The 14,627-nt window shown below is 42.0% G+C and overlaps 1 protein-coding gene across 12 annotated transcripts in view; it reads left to right on the top strand.

The window, feature by feature from the left end:
- MYCBP2 (MYC binding protein 2) overlaps window positions 1-14,627 on the top strand; it is a 311,532-nt gene that overhangs the window by 161,424 nt on the left and 135,481 nt on the right. For all 12 annotated transcript variants that reach the window (XM_029055680.1, XM_029055702.1, XM_029055705.1 and 9 more), the window contains exons 25-34: window positions 179-304; window positions 389-516; window positions 1,342-1,433; window positions 2,462-2,596; window positions 4,099-4,182; window positions 5,654-5,750; window positions 9,724-9,916; window positions 11,143-11,417; window positions 12,956-13,177; window positions 14,063-14,254. In XM_029055680.1, the coding sequence (XP_028911513.1) occupies window positions 179-304; window positions 389-516; window positions 1,342-1,433; window positions 2,462-2,596; window positions 4,099-4,182; window positions 5,654-5,750; window positions 9,724-9,916; window positions 11,143-11,417; window positions 12,956-13,177; window positions 14,063-14,254 (1,544 nt within the window). The remainder of the gene's footprint in view (window positions 1-178; window positions 305-388; window positions 517-1,341; window positions 1,434-2,461; window positions 2,597-4,098; window positions 4,183-5,653; window positions 5,751-9,723; window positions 9,917-11,142; window positions 11,418-12,955; window positions 13,178-14,062; window positions 14,255-14,627) is intronic.

Raw genomic sequence — 14,627 nt, 5'->3', positions numbered from 1 at the left:
CTGGAGTTGCTCACAGGTATCCCTCCCCTTCATTCCACTTGGCGATTCTCGTACTGATCATTCAGTTGTGACGACATTAGAAGATGATGCCTACCTTTTCGTGTCTTTTCTCGTAAGCGGGCCTCCTTGGCGAGGTATAGCCGTTCTGCTGTTTACGTTCGTTTTCCTCGTATTTCAGGTTGCCTTGATACCTTGGCAGCTATGCAGGACTTAAAAATGGGAGTCGCAAGCACAGAAGAAGAGACTCAAGCAGTAATGAAAGTTTATTCCAAGGAAGATTATAGCGTGGTGAATAGATTTGAAAGTATGTCTAGTTGGGCTACCCGAAAAAGTCGTTTTTCCTTCCTAAGGCTGAAGCAGGAGACCTAATCAATCCTTTCCTTCTCAGGTCACGGAGGCGGTTGGGGTTATTCGGCCCATTCGGTGGAAGCAATTCGCTTTAGTGCCGACACGGATATTTTACTAGGGGGCCTTGGTCTTTTTGGAGGTAGAGGAGAATATACTGCTAAAATAAAGGTAAGTTTTCTGCAGGCGGTATTGTCCCGTTGGGTTAAAGATGTCACTGCTGACAATCTTGCTATTCCAATATGCAGATGTGATCAGCAGTGCTAACTTGCCGTGCATATGCCAATGGACTTTACTGCCTTAAATGATGGGTGAGCCTCGGTCCAGGTCCACATTCAAAGGCTTTGGGACCGAGAACCTGGCTGAAGAAGTCGATGAGTGCGATAGTAGTTTAGATCCCGTTCCCAAAGGGAACATTCAAGAAGTATGCTGGCGGATAGGGGTGTAGCATACTTCGAAAGGCAAGAGTTGTACATACAAAACCCTGCTCTGTGGCCTTGGGCAAGTCATTTAACTCCTGTGCCTCGGTTACCCCAACTGTAAAATGGGGATAAAGACTGTGAAACTTATGTGGTAGGGACTGTGTCCGACCCAATCGTCCTGTATCTGTCCCAGGGCTTAGTACAGTGCCTGGCACATAGTAAGAGCTTAACAAATACCAAAAGCGACACCAACATATGTGGCCCAAGTAAGAGCCCAGCGGAGTGCCTAATCTGTGCCCTGGCAACGTAGATGAGCACTGTCTTCCCCATCCCTGTCCACCAGCCGGTTTCAGGATTCTTGCCGAGCCTGTTCACCGCACGACAGACCTGAGGTAGCCGGTGCTTCGGCCAGAAACCTTCACAGAACCAGCTGGCTTTCCCCTTATCGCCCAACTGTTTCACACTCCCAAGGCCTTGCGGTGTGGGTCAGATTTTTGTGGGGAGAAGGTACGGTGAACCCGATAACAGTAACAGTCCAACAACGGGCGTTTCGAAATATCACGTCTTCCTTCAGTTGTTCGAGTTGGGTCCAGATGGAGGCGATCACGAGACCGACGGAGATCTTCTTGCGGAGACGGACGTGTTGGCTTATGACTGCGCTGCTAGGTAAATTATCATCGGTGCTGTGGCTAATGCCTTTTAATTTCATGCCATGCCCTCTCCACAAAGGGAAGCAGAGCTAGCACGTAGCCAAGGGACTCCCAATTGGAGGGCAGGGCTCAGAGTCCAAAAAGGGAAGCGTCAGAAGGAATAGTTCCCGCATCCTTTGCGAAGGAAAGATTGGTTTGTAATCAGGTGACTGGCTTTTATCCTTCTTTAGGCATGCTCAACTGGATGAGTAGTACACGAAAGATACTCCGATGTGGAGCTTGGAAATATCATACTTTCCGTAATAGTGTTTTACCGAATTTTGGTTCCTGAAAAGATTTAGAGAGAAATCAGGACTATTCAGTTATGGGTGTTAGAGTCTGAGAACTTTTTTTCATTCTATATCTGGTAGCAATCAATCATATTTATTGAGTACTTACTGTGTGCAGTGCACTGTACTAAGCATTTAAATTGAGTAATAAGATACCCAGATACTTGATGTGTCACGTGACGGGAGGAAAAAGTGTCTTTCAGTGAAGTCGTGGCATAAGTGAATTCAGATACAGTTTGGTTATGAAGGAAATTATGTGTATGAAGAAGTTGTTAATTTGTGGAAAACTGAAAAGAGAAACATTTGAAATGGTTTGGGTGGATGAAATTGTTGTAGAAGAAAGAAGCATTTCAAATCTTGTGTTTTTCTTTGCGAATTTCTGGTTTTTGTAATTTGTTTTCCTTTAGGCTTAGGGAAATGGCTTGCTTCCTGATTTTCAAAAACTTGTGAGCCTCACTAGCAGAATGCAAATTTTTTTTTTCAATTGAATTTGAGACCAGTAGCTCCTAAAGCATTCCCTTTGGATTTTTTTTTTAAATGATTTCATTTTGGTATGGCCCTCTCCCTCTCCTCTTCTCCACATCACCTCCCTCACCCCCCAAACACACACACACACACACACTAATTTTTAAAAGTTTTAAATGGATAGCTCTCAGGGGTATTTCATAGGGCCTGTAGACCCTGCACATTTGTCGGACTAATTTCTCTTTCTCAGAGAAAAATATGCCATGATGTTTGACGAACCAGTTCTCCTTCAAGCTGGCTGGTGGTACGTAGCGTGGGCTCGAGTGTCCGGACCCAGTAGTGACTGTGGATCTCACGGGCAGGCTTCAATTACCACCGATGATGGGTAAGCGAAATGCTTCATTTCAACCAATGCAAATTATTTGAGATAGAATAATGTCTGAGAAATTATGACAGAAAAGTGTGAGAGAGGCAACCCCCACCTAATCTGATTATGGGATTGGACATACCACTTATATCAACTTTCCAGTTACTGACAGAAGCTGATCACCTAAAAATGCTGTGTGTTCCTTCAGTGAAATATGAGTCCAAGAAGCTAATCAAATCATTCATTCAATAGTATTTATTGAACGCTTACTCTGTGCAGAGCACTGTACTAAGCGCTTGGAATGTACAAATCGGCAACAGATAGAGACAGTCCCTGCCCTTTGACGGGCTTACAGGCTAATCGGGGGAGACATTATGGGGGGCAGCAGAGATAGCTAGGGGAGCTTGGGGAGGTGGTGGAGACAGGGGTTCAGTTACCCAGACTGCTGGTTCAGGAGAACTCTGGAAGAAAGAATGAGAGGATGGTGAGAGACAGAACCGTGAGAAATCTAGCCCTTCCGGCCTCTCGCTGTCCCTCTGTTGTGTTGAGGAGAGCTTGCTCTCCAGCTTGCTTTCAGCCTTCGCCACTATTTCCCAGAGCTTCTTCCAGCCAGCTTTTGCCACATCCTTTCCATTGCTCTTTGGGGCAGGTAGCAGAAAAATGCGGATTGTTTGGAAATTTATAATGCACACTTAGGAATTCCTGAATTCAAGCCAATATCCTCGCAATGCCGATATTCCGCGTGTTGTCATTCAGCCAGTCAGTGATATTTATTGCGACTGATATTTGGCATATTGTCATTCAGCCAATCAATCATATTTATTGTGCCTTACTCTGTGCAGAGCACTGTATTAAGCACTTGGGAGAGTTCACTAAAACAATAGACATATTCCTTGCCCACAACGAGCTTATAGTCTAGAGAGGGAGACAGACATTAATAGAAGTAAATAAATTACAGATATGTCCATAAATGCTGTGGGCCTGGGAGAGGGAATGAATAAAGGGAGCAAGTCAGGGTGACGCAGAAGGAAAAAGAGAGGGTTTAGTCAGGGAAGAACCGCTGGAGGAGATGTGCCTTCAGTAAGGCTTTGAAATCAGGGAGAGTAATTGTCTGTTGGATATGAGGAGGGAGGGCTTTCCAGGCCAGAGGCAGGACGTGGGCGAGGGGTCGGAGGCGAGATGAATGGGATGGAAGTACAGTGAGAAGATTAGCACTAGAGAAGCAAAGTGTGCAGGCTGGGTTAGAGTAGGAGAATAGTGAGGTGAGGTAGATGGGGGCAAGATGGTGGACTGCTTTAAAGCCAATAGTGAGGAGTTTCTGTTTGATGCGGAGGTGGATGGGCAACCACTGGAGGTTCTTGAGGAGTGGGGAAACATGGCCTGCACATTTTTGTGGAATAAAGATCCGGCCAGGATAGTGAAGTGTGGTCTGGAGTGGGGAAGAGATGGAGGTCAGCAAGGAGGTTGTTAGAGTAATCAAGGCACTCACTCTTTCTTTTCCTTTTGTTTTGTCTCTCCAGTGTTGTTTTTCAGTTTAAAAGTTCAAAGAAATCAAATAACGGTACTGATGTCAATGCAGGACAGATACCTCAGTTATTATACAGGTACGCATTTTCACGTTGAAAAAACTTTTATGGAAAGATTCTCATGAAATTGTAGGATAGTAAGAGCTGGAAAGTATGTGTAGTTGATATAAAAGAATTTTAAAATATAGAAATTGGAACAAGTAGAGCAACAATTGGTGTGCCACATTTATAAAAATGCTAACTGCTTTAAAAATGTTATAATCCATGTAAACCTTCATTTTTAACTATAAAATCGAAAATTATTTTTAATGTTACCAAACAGTAACTCTCCTTCAGTGTTTAAAAAAAATTGCTTTATATCACATTGCTGGACCCTGAGATTGGGGAGCTAAATGTCCATAGGAGGACAAGTTTTATTCAATACTGAATATGTTCATTAAGAGTTGTGAAATTTTTGTATAAAAGTAATTTGTGCTACTTGGATTTTCAGTATTTTTTTGGTGCCCTTCCTTTGCAGTGTATGTTTATCTTTCAAAATTCTATAAATTGAAGTTCCCTACTATAGGAGCCTCATGTGAGACTTTTTGTAAAAAAAAAAAGAAAGAAAAGGCAAATGGCACTTGATAATGGTAGAAGGGTCCTGGAAAAAAGCCTTTGCATCTTACATCTTTCTCACTCAAAGAAGTTCAAGCAAGAAAGTAGAGAAATTTATTTCATTCAGTTGACACCACAGCAGCCAGTTCTGCCGTGAACTTGTGAATTTCCTCTAGGTCTTCCATCCTAATAACGTATTTATCAGTACAGTCCTTTGTCCTCTTCAGCGCTGCCATTACAGAGTTACACAGCTAAACTTTCCATCCCAATTCAGTTGCCTTGAAATTTGAATTTAAGCCACAATCTCTGGACTGTATTATTACTGTTATTATTACAGTACCTGGCCCCTAGTAAGCATAATAATAATAATCATGATAGTTTTTGTTAAGTGCTTACTATAATAATGATGGCATTTGTTAAGCACTTACTATGTGCGAAGCACTGTTCTAAGTGCTGAGGGGATACAATAATAATAATGTTGGCATTTGTTAAGCGCTTACTATGTGCAGAGCACTGTTCTAAGCGCTGGGGTAGATACAGGGTAATCAGGTTGTCCCACCTGTCTCACAGTCTTAATCCCCATTTTACACATGGGGTAACTGAGAGAAGTGAAGTGACTTGCCCAAAGTCACACAGCTGACAAGTGGCGGAGCCAGGATTATTCAATAGTATTTATTGAGTGCTTACTATGTGCAGAGCAGTGTACTAAGCACTTGGAATGTACAAACCGGTGACAGATTAGAACCCACGACCTCTGACTCCCAAGTCCATGCTCTTTCCACTGAGCCATGCTGCTTTCCTACAAATACCAAGTTATCAGTGTCATTATTATTACTATTACATCTGCTATAGGGTGCATTGTTTATATGTGTTCTTACTGCAATGAACCTTTTTTTTTTTTTAATCCTTGCATTGACTTTTGCATTTAAATTCTGTTCTGTATCTTTGGCTCCAGGCTCCCAACTAGTGATGGTAGCGCTTCAAAAGGAAAACAACAAACCAGTGAGCCTGTGCACATCTTAAAGAGATCTTTTGCCAGAACTGTCTCAGTGGTAAGTTTGTTTGTTCTTTCTTCCCACGAGTCCTTTTAGTAAATAAATTGACTGTAGCGCTACTTTGATTTAAATGTTTGTGCATTGTTAGAAATTCAAAGCTCAGTTTCTTAGCATCTTAGCATCAAAAAAATTATCTCTGAGTTACATCAGGCCAGTTTTAGTTTGAGGGTGAAAAGCCTATCCACTAAAACTCTTCGTACAATGAAACACCCATGAAGAATAATTGTTCATTACTTTTTAAACCAGAATAATAATAATAATAATAATGGTATTTAAGCGTTTACTAGGTTGCTGGTACTCTACTAAGAGCTGGGGTGGATACAAGCAAATCAGGTTGGATATAGTCCTTTACCCGCCTAGGGCAGTCTTCATCCCCATTTTACAGATGAGGTAACTGAGGCACAGAGAAGTGAAGTGGCTTTCCCAAGGCCACAGAAGGCAAGTGGTGGAGCCTGGATTAGAATCCGTGACCTTCTGACTCCCAGGCCCGTGCACCATCTACTACACCATGCTGCTCCATGGTGACAGTGATGATTAGGAGAATGTATAGCAGGGGAATGAAAAGGCATCAGAATTATTTGTTGAGATTAAGGGGAGACCTTCATGAGTTTAGGAAGGAGTAATGCTTCATTTTCTGCAAAACTAGTAACCACTTTAGTAGCACAGATTAAGTTCACTGAACTAGGCTTTTGGAAAGTACAAAACAAAGAAGTGACCCATTTCCTGCCCTCAAGGAGATTATGATCCATCCATCACTAGTATTTACTGAGCACTTACTGTGTGCCTAGCATTGTTTGTGGGGGAGTGCAATATGATAGGGTTAGTAGTAGACATGATCCCTGCCCATTCATTCATTCTTCGTCATTGAACACTATATGCAGAGCACTGTACTAAGTGCTTGGGAGAGTTCGATATTCATTCATTCAGTCGTATTTATTGAGGGCTTACTGTGTGCAGAGCACTGTACTAAGCTCTTGGAATGTACAATTCGATATAATAATGAAGAGCCACATTCCCTGTCCACAACAAGCTTAACAGTCTGGAGAACCCATTAACGAGATTACATTCTAAAGGGTAGGTTAAGAACAATCAATCAGTGGTATTTATTGAGTTATTACTCTGTGCTGAGCACTGACCAGAGTGCCTGAGAAGGAGACAAGGAGCTTACATTTTACCGGTGTGATGGACGTTAAAATAGATAGGGCATAGGGGGAGTCCGCTGGGACTAGAGTGAGTATGAAAGTGTTTAAGATGTCCACACAGCCAAGTGCCTAAATGGGTTTATAATTTAATTGCAGAGGTGCCCAACTTTTCATTTAGAGTTGGGGTAGAAATGGGAATTGAGAAGTGATTGAGAATGGTTCAGTCTTCTGGCAGAGCTGTCCGGGGCCTGTTGAGGCCTGGGATGAGGCAGGCTGCAAATGGCTAGTAGGCCAAAAAGCCATCCTTTTGGCTCTTGGCTCGGGTTGAAACTCTCAGAGGCAAGATAAAAAAAAACTGTGAGAGTGATTGCCCCCTCACTTCCGTAGAGTGGGTATTTACATATGTTTGATTGTTTTGTGTTTCGTTTGTTTTCTAGATTTCATATTGTGTTTGAAGTAATTTCAAATACAAACCGTGTAGGTTTTCTGTTGGTTTATTTTTTAACTACTCCTTTCAGTTTGTCTTTCCCCAAGAGTCAGCATGGCATGGTAGATGGAGCGTAGGTCTGGAAGTCAGAAGGTCTTGGGTTCTAATCTCTGCTCAACTACTTGCTTGTTGTGTGACCTTTGGCAAGTCACTTCACTTCTCTGTGCCTCAGTTCCCTCAGTAAAAAAAAAATTGGGGATTGAGATTGTGAGCCCCACATGGGGCAGGGACTGCATCTAAACCAATTTGCTCGTATCCACCCCTGTTCTTAGTATAGTCCCTGGCCACAAGTAAGTCCTTAACAAATACTATTCTTCTTCTGAATATTATCATAATTCCCCTTTCTGTAAAGTAATATTCTAGTTTTGCTTATTTCATAGTACTTGTTAAGCATTTAAAATGTGCTAAGCACTGTACTAAGCACTAGGGAAGATTCAAGATAGGTCGGAACACAGTCCCTGTCCCATCTGGGAGTCTCAGTCTTTCATTTAAGGACTTAATCCCCATTTTATAGATGAGGAAGCTGAGACACAGAGAAGTTAAGTGACTTGCCCAAGGTCTCAGAGCACACCAGTGGTGGTGCTGGCATTAGAACCCAGGTCCTCTGACTCCCCAGGCCTGTGCTGTCTCCACAGGCCATGCTGCTTCACTGCTTTCCAGTAAGAACGGGGAGTTTGTGTTGTGGTCACCAATCGCGAGCAGCCGTCCCACATAAACTGTTTGAACCAGTTGATTTCCCTTCCACAGAATTAAATCTGTGCTGTGCGATCCTAGAAGTTCATTCATTCAGTAGTATTTATTGAGCGCTTACTATGTGCAGAGCACTGTACTAAGCGCTTGGATTGTACAAATCGGCAACAGATAGAGACAGTCCCTGCCCTTTGACGGGCTTACAGAAGTTGTCATCTCAAAACAAGTCATTTACCCAACCCCAAAGTTTTGCTTCCACTTGTAGTGTTTATTCAGATTAGCTGAGTAAGGATAATTAATTTATTTTTTATGGTATTTCCTAGGTGCTCACCATGGCCAGACACTGTTCTAAATGCTGGGGTAGACACAAGGTTGGACACAGTCCTTGTCCCACGTGGTTTTAATTCCCATTTTACAGATGAGAGAATTGTGACACAGAGAAGTTAAGCGACTTGCCCAAGGTCACTTAACCCAGGGTTCTAATCCCGACTCTGCCACTTGTCTGCTCTCTGATTTTGGGCAAGTCATTTTAACTTCTCTGGGCCTCAGTTACTACATCTGTAAAATGAGGATTAAGACTGTGAGCCCACGTGGGACAGGGAGAGTGTCCAACATGATTACCTTGTATCTGCGCCAGCGCTTAGAACAATACCTGACACCATAGTAAGCGCTTAACTACCATAAAAAAAGGGTCCTTCTGACTCGCAGGCCAGTGCTTTCTCCACTAGATCACACTGCTTTGTCCAAACATGATTTTACTAGGTTACTTTTGCAGTACAGATACAGTGCTTGACCTTCCTTCCTGAAGTTCATTGCCTGGAGATGTAGCATCTTATTGGCTCGTTCCTCCCTAGTATGGCTCAGGCTTATTCAGTATTAATAACAATAATAATAATAATAATGTTGGTATTTGTTAAGCGCTTATTATGTGCAGAGCACTGTTCTAAGCACTGGGGTAGGTACAGGGTAATCAGGTTGCCCCACATGAGACTCGCAGTCTTCATCCCCATTTTACAGGTGAGGGAACTGAGGCACAGAGAAATAAAGTGACTTGCCCACAGTCACACAGCTGAAAGGTGGCAGAGCTGGGATTCGAACCCATGACCTCTGGCTCCCAAGCTCGTGTTCTTTTCACTGAGCCACGCTGCTTCTCTAAGCATTAGATTGATTAGTATTAGTATTAGATTGAGTTTTTGGTCATCTCCCAAGCATCCCTGTGCTTTATCGTTGGCATAATCAATCAATCATTCAGTCAATCCATCATATTTATTGATCACTTACTGTGTGCAGAGCACTGTAGTAAGTGTTTTGGAGAGCACAGTATAACCGAGTTGGTAGACACGGTTCCTTCCCAAAAGGAGCTTAAAATCTAACATAGCATCATTTAAATTAGCTTTCACATTATTTGGCATACTGCCTATTTCCCCTCCTTGTCTACCTGAAATGATTGTTTGGCTTCTCTCTCCACTCTGCCCCCATCTGAACCTCGTCTCGATTTAAGAGAATGCGAATCGAGGCTTTGCAATACTCACCTACCACAGAGATTAAACGTTATAATTGTACCAAATCATCCATTTTTTAAAGACAGTACCCTTTGCAATTTGAATAGATGGCTTCTAATTCTCATCTTTTTTGAAATATTTTCAACTAGGAATGCTTTGAGTCCCTGTTGAGCATTCTTCACTGGAGTTGGACCACACTAGTCCTTGGAGTGGAAGAACTTCGAGGATTGAAAGGATTCCAGTACACTGCCACTCTCCTCGATTTGGAGAGGCTGCGTTTTGTGGCCACTTGTTGTCTGCGACTTTTGCGGGTCTACACATGTGAGATTTACCCCATGTCAGGTAAATAATCTGGGCATTCAATTCAAAAGTCCCTGGCACTTCTATTCCTGTACGCCCTCCATCCATTTTCTAACTTTTCATTCAATTCAGTCGTATTTATTGAGCGCTTACTCTGTGCAGAGCACTGTACTAAGCACTTGGGCGAGTACACTACGGCAATGAACAGTCCCATTCCCTGCCTATAATGGGTTCACAGTCTAGAGTCCGGGAGGGAGATATTAGTACAAATAAATAAAATAGCAGTGTTCTAAGCACTTGGGAGAGTACAGTTCAATAATATGGTATACGCAGCGTGGCTCAGTGGAAAGAGCCCGGGCTTGGGAGTCAGAGGTCATGGATTCGATTCCTGGATCTGCCACTTGTCAGCTGTGGGACTGTAGGCAAGTCACTTCACTTCTTTGGGCCTCAGTTACCTCATCTGTAAAATGGGGATTAACTGTGACCCTCACATGGACAACCTGATTACCCTCTGTCTATCCCAGCACTTAGAACAGTGCTCTGCACATAGTAAGCGCTTAACAAATACCAACATTATTATTATTACAACAAAACTTCAGCTGGTTTTGATTGAAATGATGTATATCTTCCACATCATTTATCCTGCAGTCAGCTACGGTTTTACATTTTATATTTTAAATTTGTGCTGGGAAATGAGTCACTCCATAAACAGACTTGACTGAATGCATGTGGAATTGGTAGTGGTATTTTAATATTTAGCAAAGAAGAAATGTTGTAAAGGAATCTCCTTAAAGACTTGAATGGCATGGAGCACTTTCTAAATCGATGATAGGACTTGAATAACTATTGTTTTTGAATATTTGGCCTGTAAGTTCTAAAACTGACTTGATTCATAAAAGAATGGACAAAGAGCAAAGTAAAATCATTTGACTTGCTAATATGGCCACACGTTAAATAATAACGTTGGTATTTGTTAAGCGCTTACTATGTGCAGAGCACCGTTCTAAGCACTGGGGTAGTTTTGCTGTCCAAATGCTGGGCATGTGTGACTCTTGAATTCATTCATTCATTGAGCACTTACTATGTGCAGAGCACTGTACTGGCAAGGTTGAATGACAAGGTAGAGTATTTTATTTGGTGCAGCACATAGTAAGTGCTTAATAAATGCCATTGATTGATAAAGTACTAATACTGTGTTTTAAAAGGCAGTGATTTTCTTCTTCTGCACTGTCAGTAGAAAATCAACCTGATATTTTCTTGCCCTGTAGCTTCTGCTAAAGCAGTCGTAGAAGAGACGAGCAAATTAGCAGAGTGTATTGGGAAAACCAGAACTTTGCTCCGCAAAATTTTATCCGAAGGCGTTGACCACTGCATGGTCAAATTGGATAACGATCCCCAAGGATATCTCAGTCAGCCGTTGAGTCTTCTGGAAGCAGTTCTTCAGGAGTGTCATAACACTTTCACGGCCTGCTTTCATTCTTTCTACCCAACTCCCGCCCTGCAGTGGGCTTGCCTGTGTGACCTGCTGAACTGTTTGGATCAGGTACGTGGAATTGGATCTTCAATATTGGAAGACATTTCGTCCTTTGTCGAGAACAAAGCATATGTGGTTTCTAGTCAGCTCTCTCCTTTTGATGATTTGCTTTTCCAATCATGTCTCCTATCGATTCATTCTTGCGCTATCCATTTCTCGGATCGAATGATAAACTTTAAGGTTCTGCACAATGATAGAAGGGTAGATAGTATTGAATTATTCAGTTCGTCCAGTTGTATTTATTGAGCGCTTACTGTGTACAGAGCACTGTACTAAGCACTTGGGAAGTACAGTTCAGCAACAGACAGAGAGAATCCCTGCCCACAATGGGCTTACAGTCTAGAAGGGGGGAGGCAGACATCAAAACAAGTAACAGGCATCAGTAGCATCATTATAAGTAAAAAAATTATAATTACAATTTTAATTATTATATTAATGATGTAATGGGGATTAACATCATTAATAAACAAATAGAATTATAATTATAAATATGTACATTTATACAGAAGTCCGGAGCAGGGGGAGAGCAAAGGGAGTGAGTCAGGGCAATGGGGAGGTGAGGGGGAGCAGAGGAAAAGCTCGGGGGGCTTAGTCTGGAATTAGAAATGTCATAGCATATAGTATTTCTCATTTGGTGTTATTCAGGGAAAGATTTCTTGGGTTTGCAAGTGATGAAAGTTATTCATACATTATTTACATTATTTATGTTTTAAGCTACTAAAAATGGGGGTGCATAGAAGCAGAATTAATCACAAATGTGAAATATTGTACATTCTTACTGCGTTTTTGGTTTCCCCCGCTATACTGTAAGCTCACTGTGGGAAGAGAATGTGTCAGTTATACTCTCCCAGGTGCTTAGTATGTTATGTTCTGCACACAGGTGCTCAGTAACTACAATTGATTGACAGTTTCCTTATATTTCAGTAATAATAATAATTGGGGTATTTGTTAAGTATTTACCGTGTGACAGGTGCTTTTTAAGCACTGGGGTAGATACAAGCTAATCAGGGTGGACACAGTCCATGTCCCCAATTGGGCTCACAGTCTTCACCCCCATTTTACAGGTGAGGTAACAGAGGCATAGGGAAATGAAGTGACTTGCCCAAGGTACCACAGCAGACAAAATGGTGGTATTTGTTAAGCGCTTACTATGTACAAAGCACTGTTCTAAGCGCTGGGGGATACAAGGTGATCAGGTAGTCCCACGTAGGGCTCACAGTTTTAATCCCCATTTTACAGATAAGGTAACTGAGGCACAGAGAAGTTAAGGGACTTGCCCAAAGTCACACAGCTGGCAAGTGGCAAGTGGTGGAGTGGGGATTAGAACCCTGATCCTCTGATTCCCAGTCCCGTGCTCTGTCCAGTGTGCCACACTGCTTCAGTAATCAAAGAAATCTAAGGAAAAGGGCAACTTGAATGCAGGAAAACTCTTCTGTGCAAGTTCAAGAGCTTATTTTTAAGGGTCTTTGTTTCTTTATCGCTCATACATCAAGATGGAATGATTTAATTTTATTTGTGGTGGGGGGTTCTCGGGTATATTTTCGAAGGATATCCAGGAAGCAAATTTCAAGACATCAAGTAGCCGACTGCTTGCAGCTGTTATGTCTGCCCTATGTCACACTTCGGTCAAGCTGACCTCCATCTTCCCGATTGCTTACGATGGAGAAGTGTTGTTGAGGTCAATGGTGAAGCAAGTCAGCACTGAGAATGACTCTGCGCTAGCCCACCGGTTCCCGCTGCTGGTCGCACACATGGAAAAACTCAGCCAGGTCAGAAGGCGTTTGAAGTCACCCTTCTTTTATTTCTTCAAGTCTTGGCAGTTCAAATAGAGAACTCCGATAATGGTTTTATTGGGGTTGTTGGGGGGTTTTTTTGAAATTTTATTTCTGCTGACAAACATTTTTCTAGCAGGGTTAGTAATAATTGGAGTATATAAGCTCTTCCTTCCTGATCCACCTCAGCATGACTTTTTGCGCCTTAGCTCCAATAAGAGAAACGGACTCTCAGTCACCTACGACACTTTCGACCACTCACTTGTCTGGAAATTCTATGTCCTTGGTTTTGCTTAAAAACAAAGACAGGCCATTAACACACCAAGGATTCATCCTTAAGTGCCAGTGACACATCAGGGTGCCAGCATTTTCTTTTCTTTCTTCAGCGTACTTGCTGGGAAAATATCTTACTGTCAGTATGCCATACTTTTAGAAAATGAAGGGCAGTTCTGTGAGTGTTTGTATGTCTGTGTGTGTTTGTGTTTATACATAGAAATGGAAAGAAGTGTGTGGAAATAATTTATAAGCTTGTTTATTTGTAAAGTTATGGACTTGTTTACATTATTTATTCACTAAATTCACTAAAATTTCACTAAAGCACAAGATTATGTAATGCATTTAATTTATACATTTGCTGACATTTTTGATTGATTGATATGCAACCAAATACGCCGGTAATATTTGACATAGAAATTACAAAAAACATTTCTGGTATTAAATATGGTCTCGGGGTAAATATCTGAAATCCCAAAGTAGTAAAAAAAAAAGATATAAATTTAAGAACACCATCTTTGACAATAATAATATCCATATAGCTTGACCATATGAAGACTAATATTTTGGGGATGAATTCTGCTTTATTTTCCTCTTCACACTTGGTAGAGCGAGGAAAACATATCGGGGATGACAAGCTTTCGGGAAGTGTTGGAGAAGATGCTTGTTATTGTTGTGTTGCCAGTCAGGAACAGCCTGAGGCGAGAGAATGAACTCTTCTCCTCTCACCTGGTGTCCAACACCTGCGGATTACTTGCTAGTATTGTCAGTGAACTTACAGCATCTGCCCTTGGATCTGAGGTAATGATTTACACTTTTTATTTAGACCACTGACATTTCTTTATGATAAGTAAGTTCTTATGTAAGGTAGTCTTATCCCGATTGATAATCCCACTTTTAAATGGGCCCTCTACTTTCCCCCACTTAATCATTAATCCTTCTCTTCCCACTGTTCCCCATCATCAGTGATATTAATTGAGCGCTTACTATGCGCAGAGCACCATACTAAGCACTTGGGAGAGTACAGTACAACAGAGTTGGCAGACATGTTCCCGTCCACAACGAGTTTACAATGGCCTCTGTTTTTCCCACTTAATCATTAGTCCCTCTTTTCTTCTCCTTCTTCTTCTTCTCCTCCTCCTCCTCCTTCTTCCTCTCCTTCTTCTGTCTTCGT

The sequence above is a fragment of the Ornithorhynchus anatinus genome, chromosome 2 (assembly GCF_004115215.2).
Source record: "Ornithorhynchus anatinus isolate Pmale09 chromosome 2, mOrnAna1.pri.v4, whole genome shotgun sequence".
NCBI classification, from domain to species: domain Eukaryota; kingdom Metazoa; phylum Chordata; class Mammalia; order Monotremata; family Ornithorhynchidae; genus Ornithorhynchus; species Ornithorhynchus anatinus.
The sequence above is the reverse complement of the archived record's forward strand: the minus strand, read 5'-3'. Positions and strand labels throughout refer to the sequence as shown.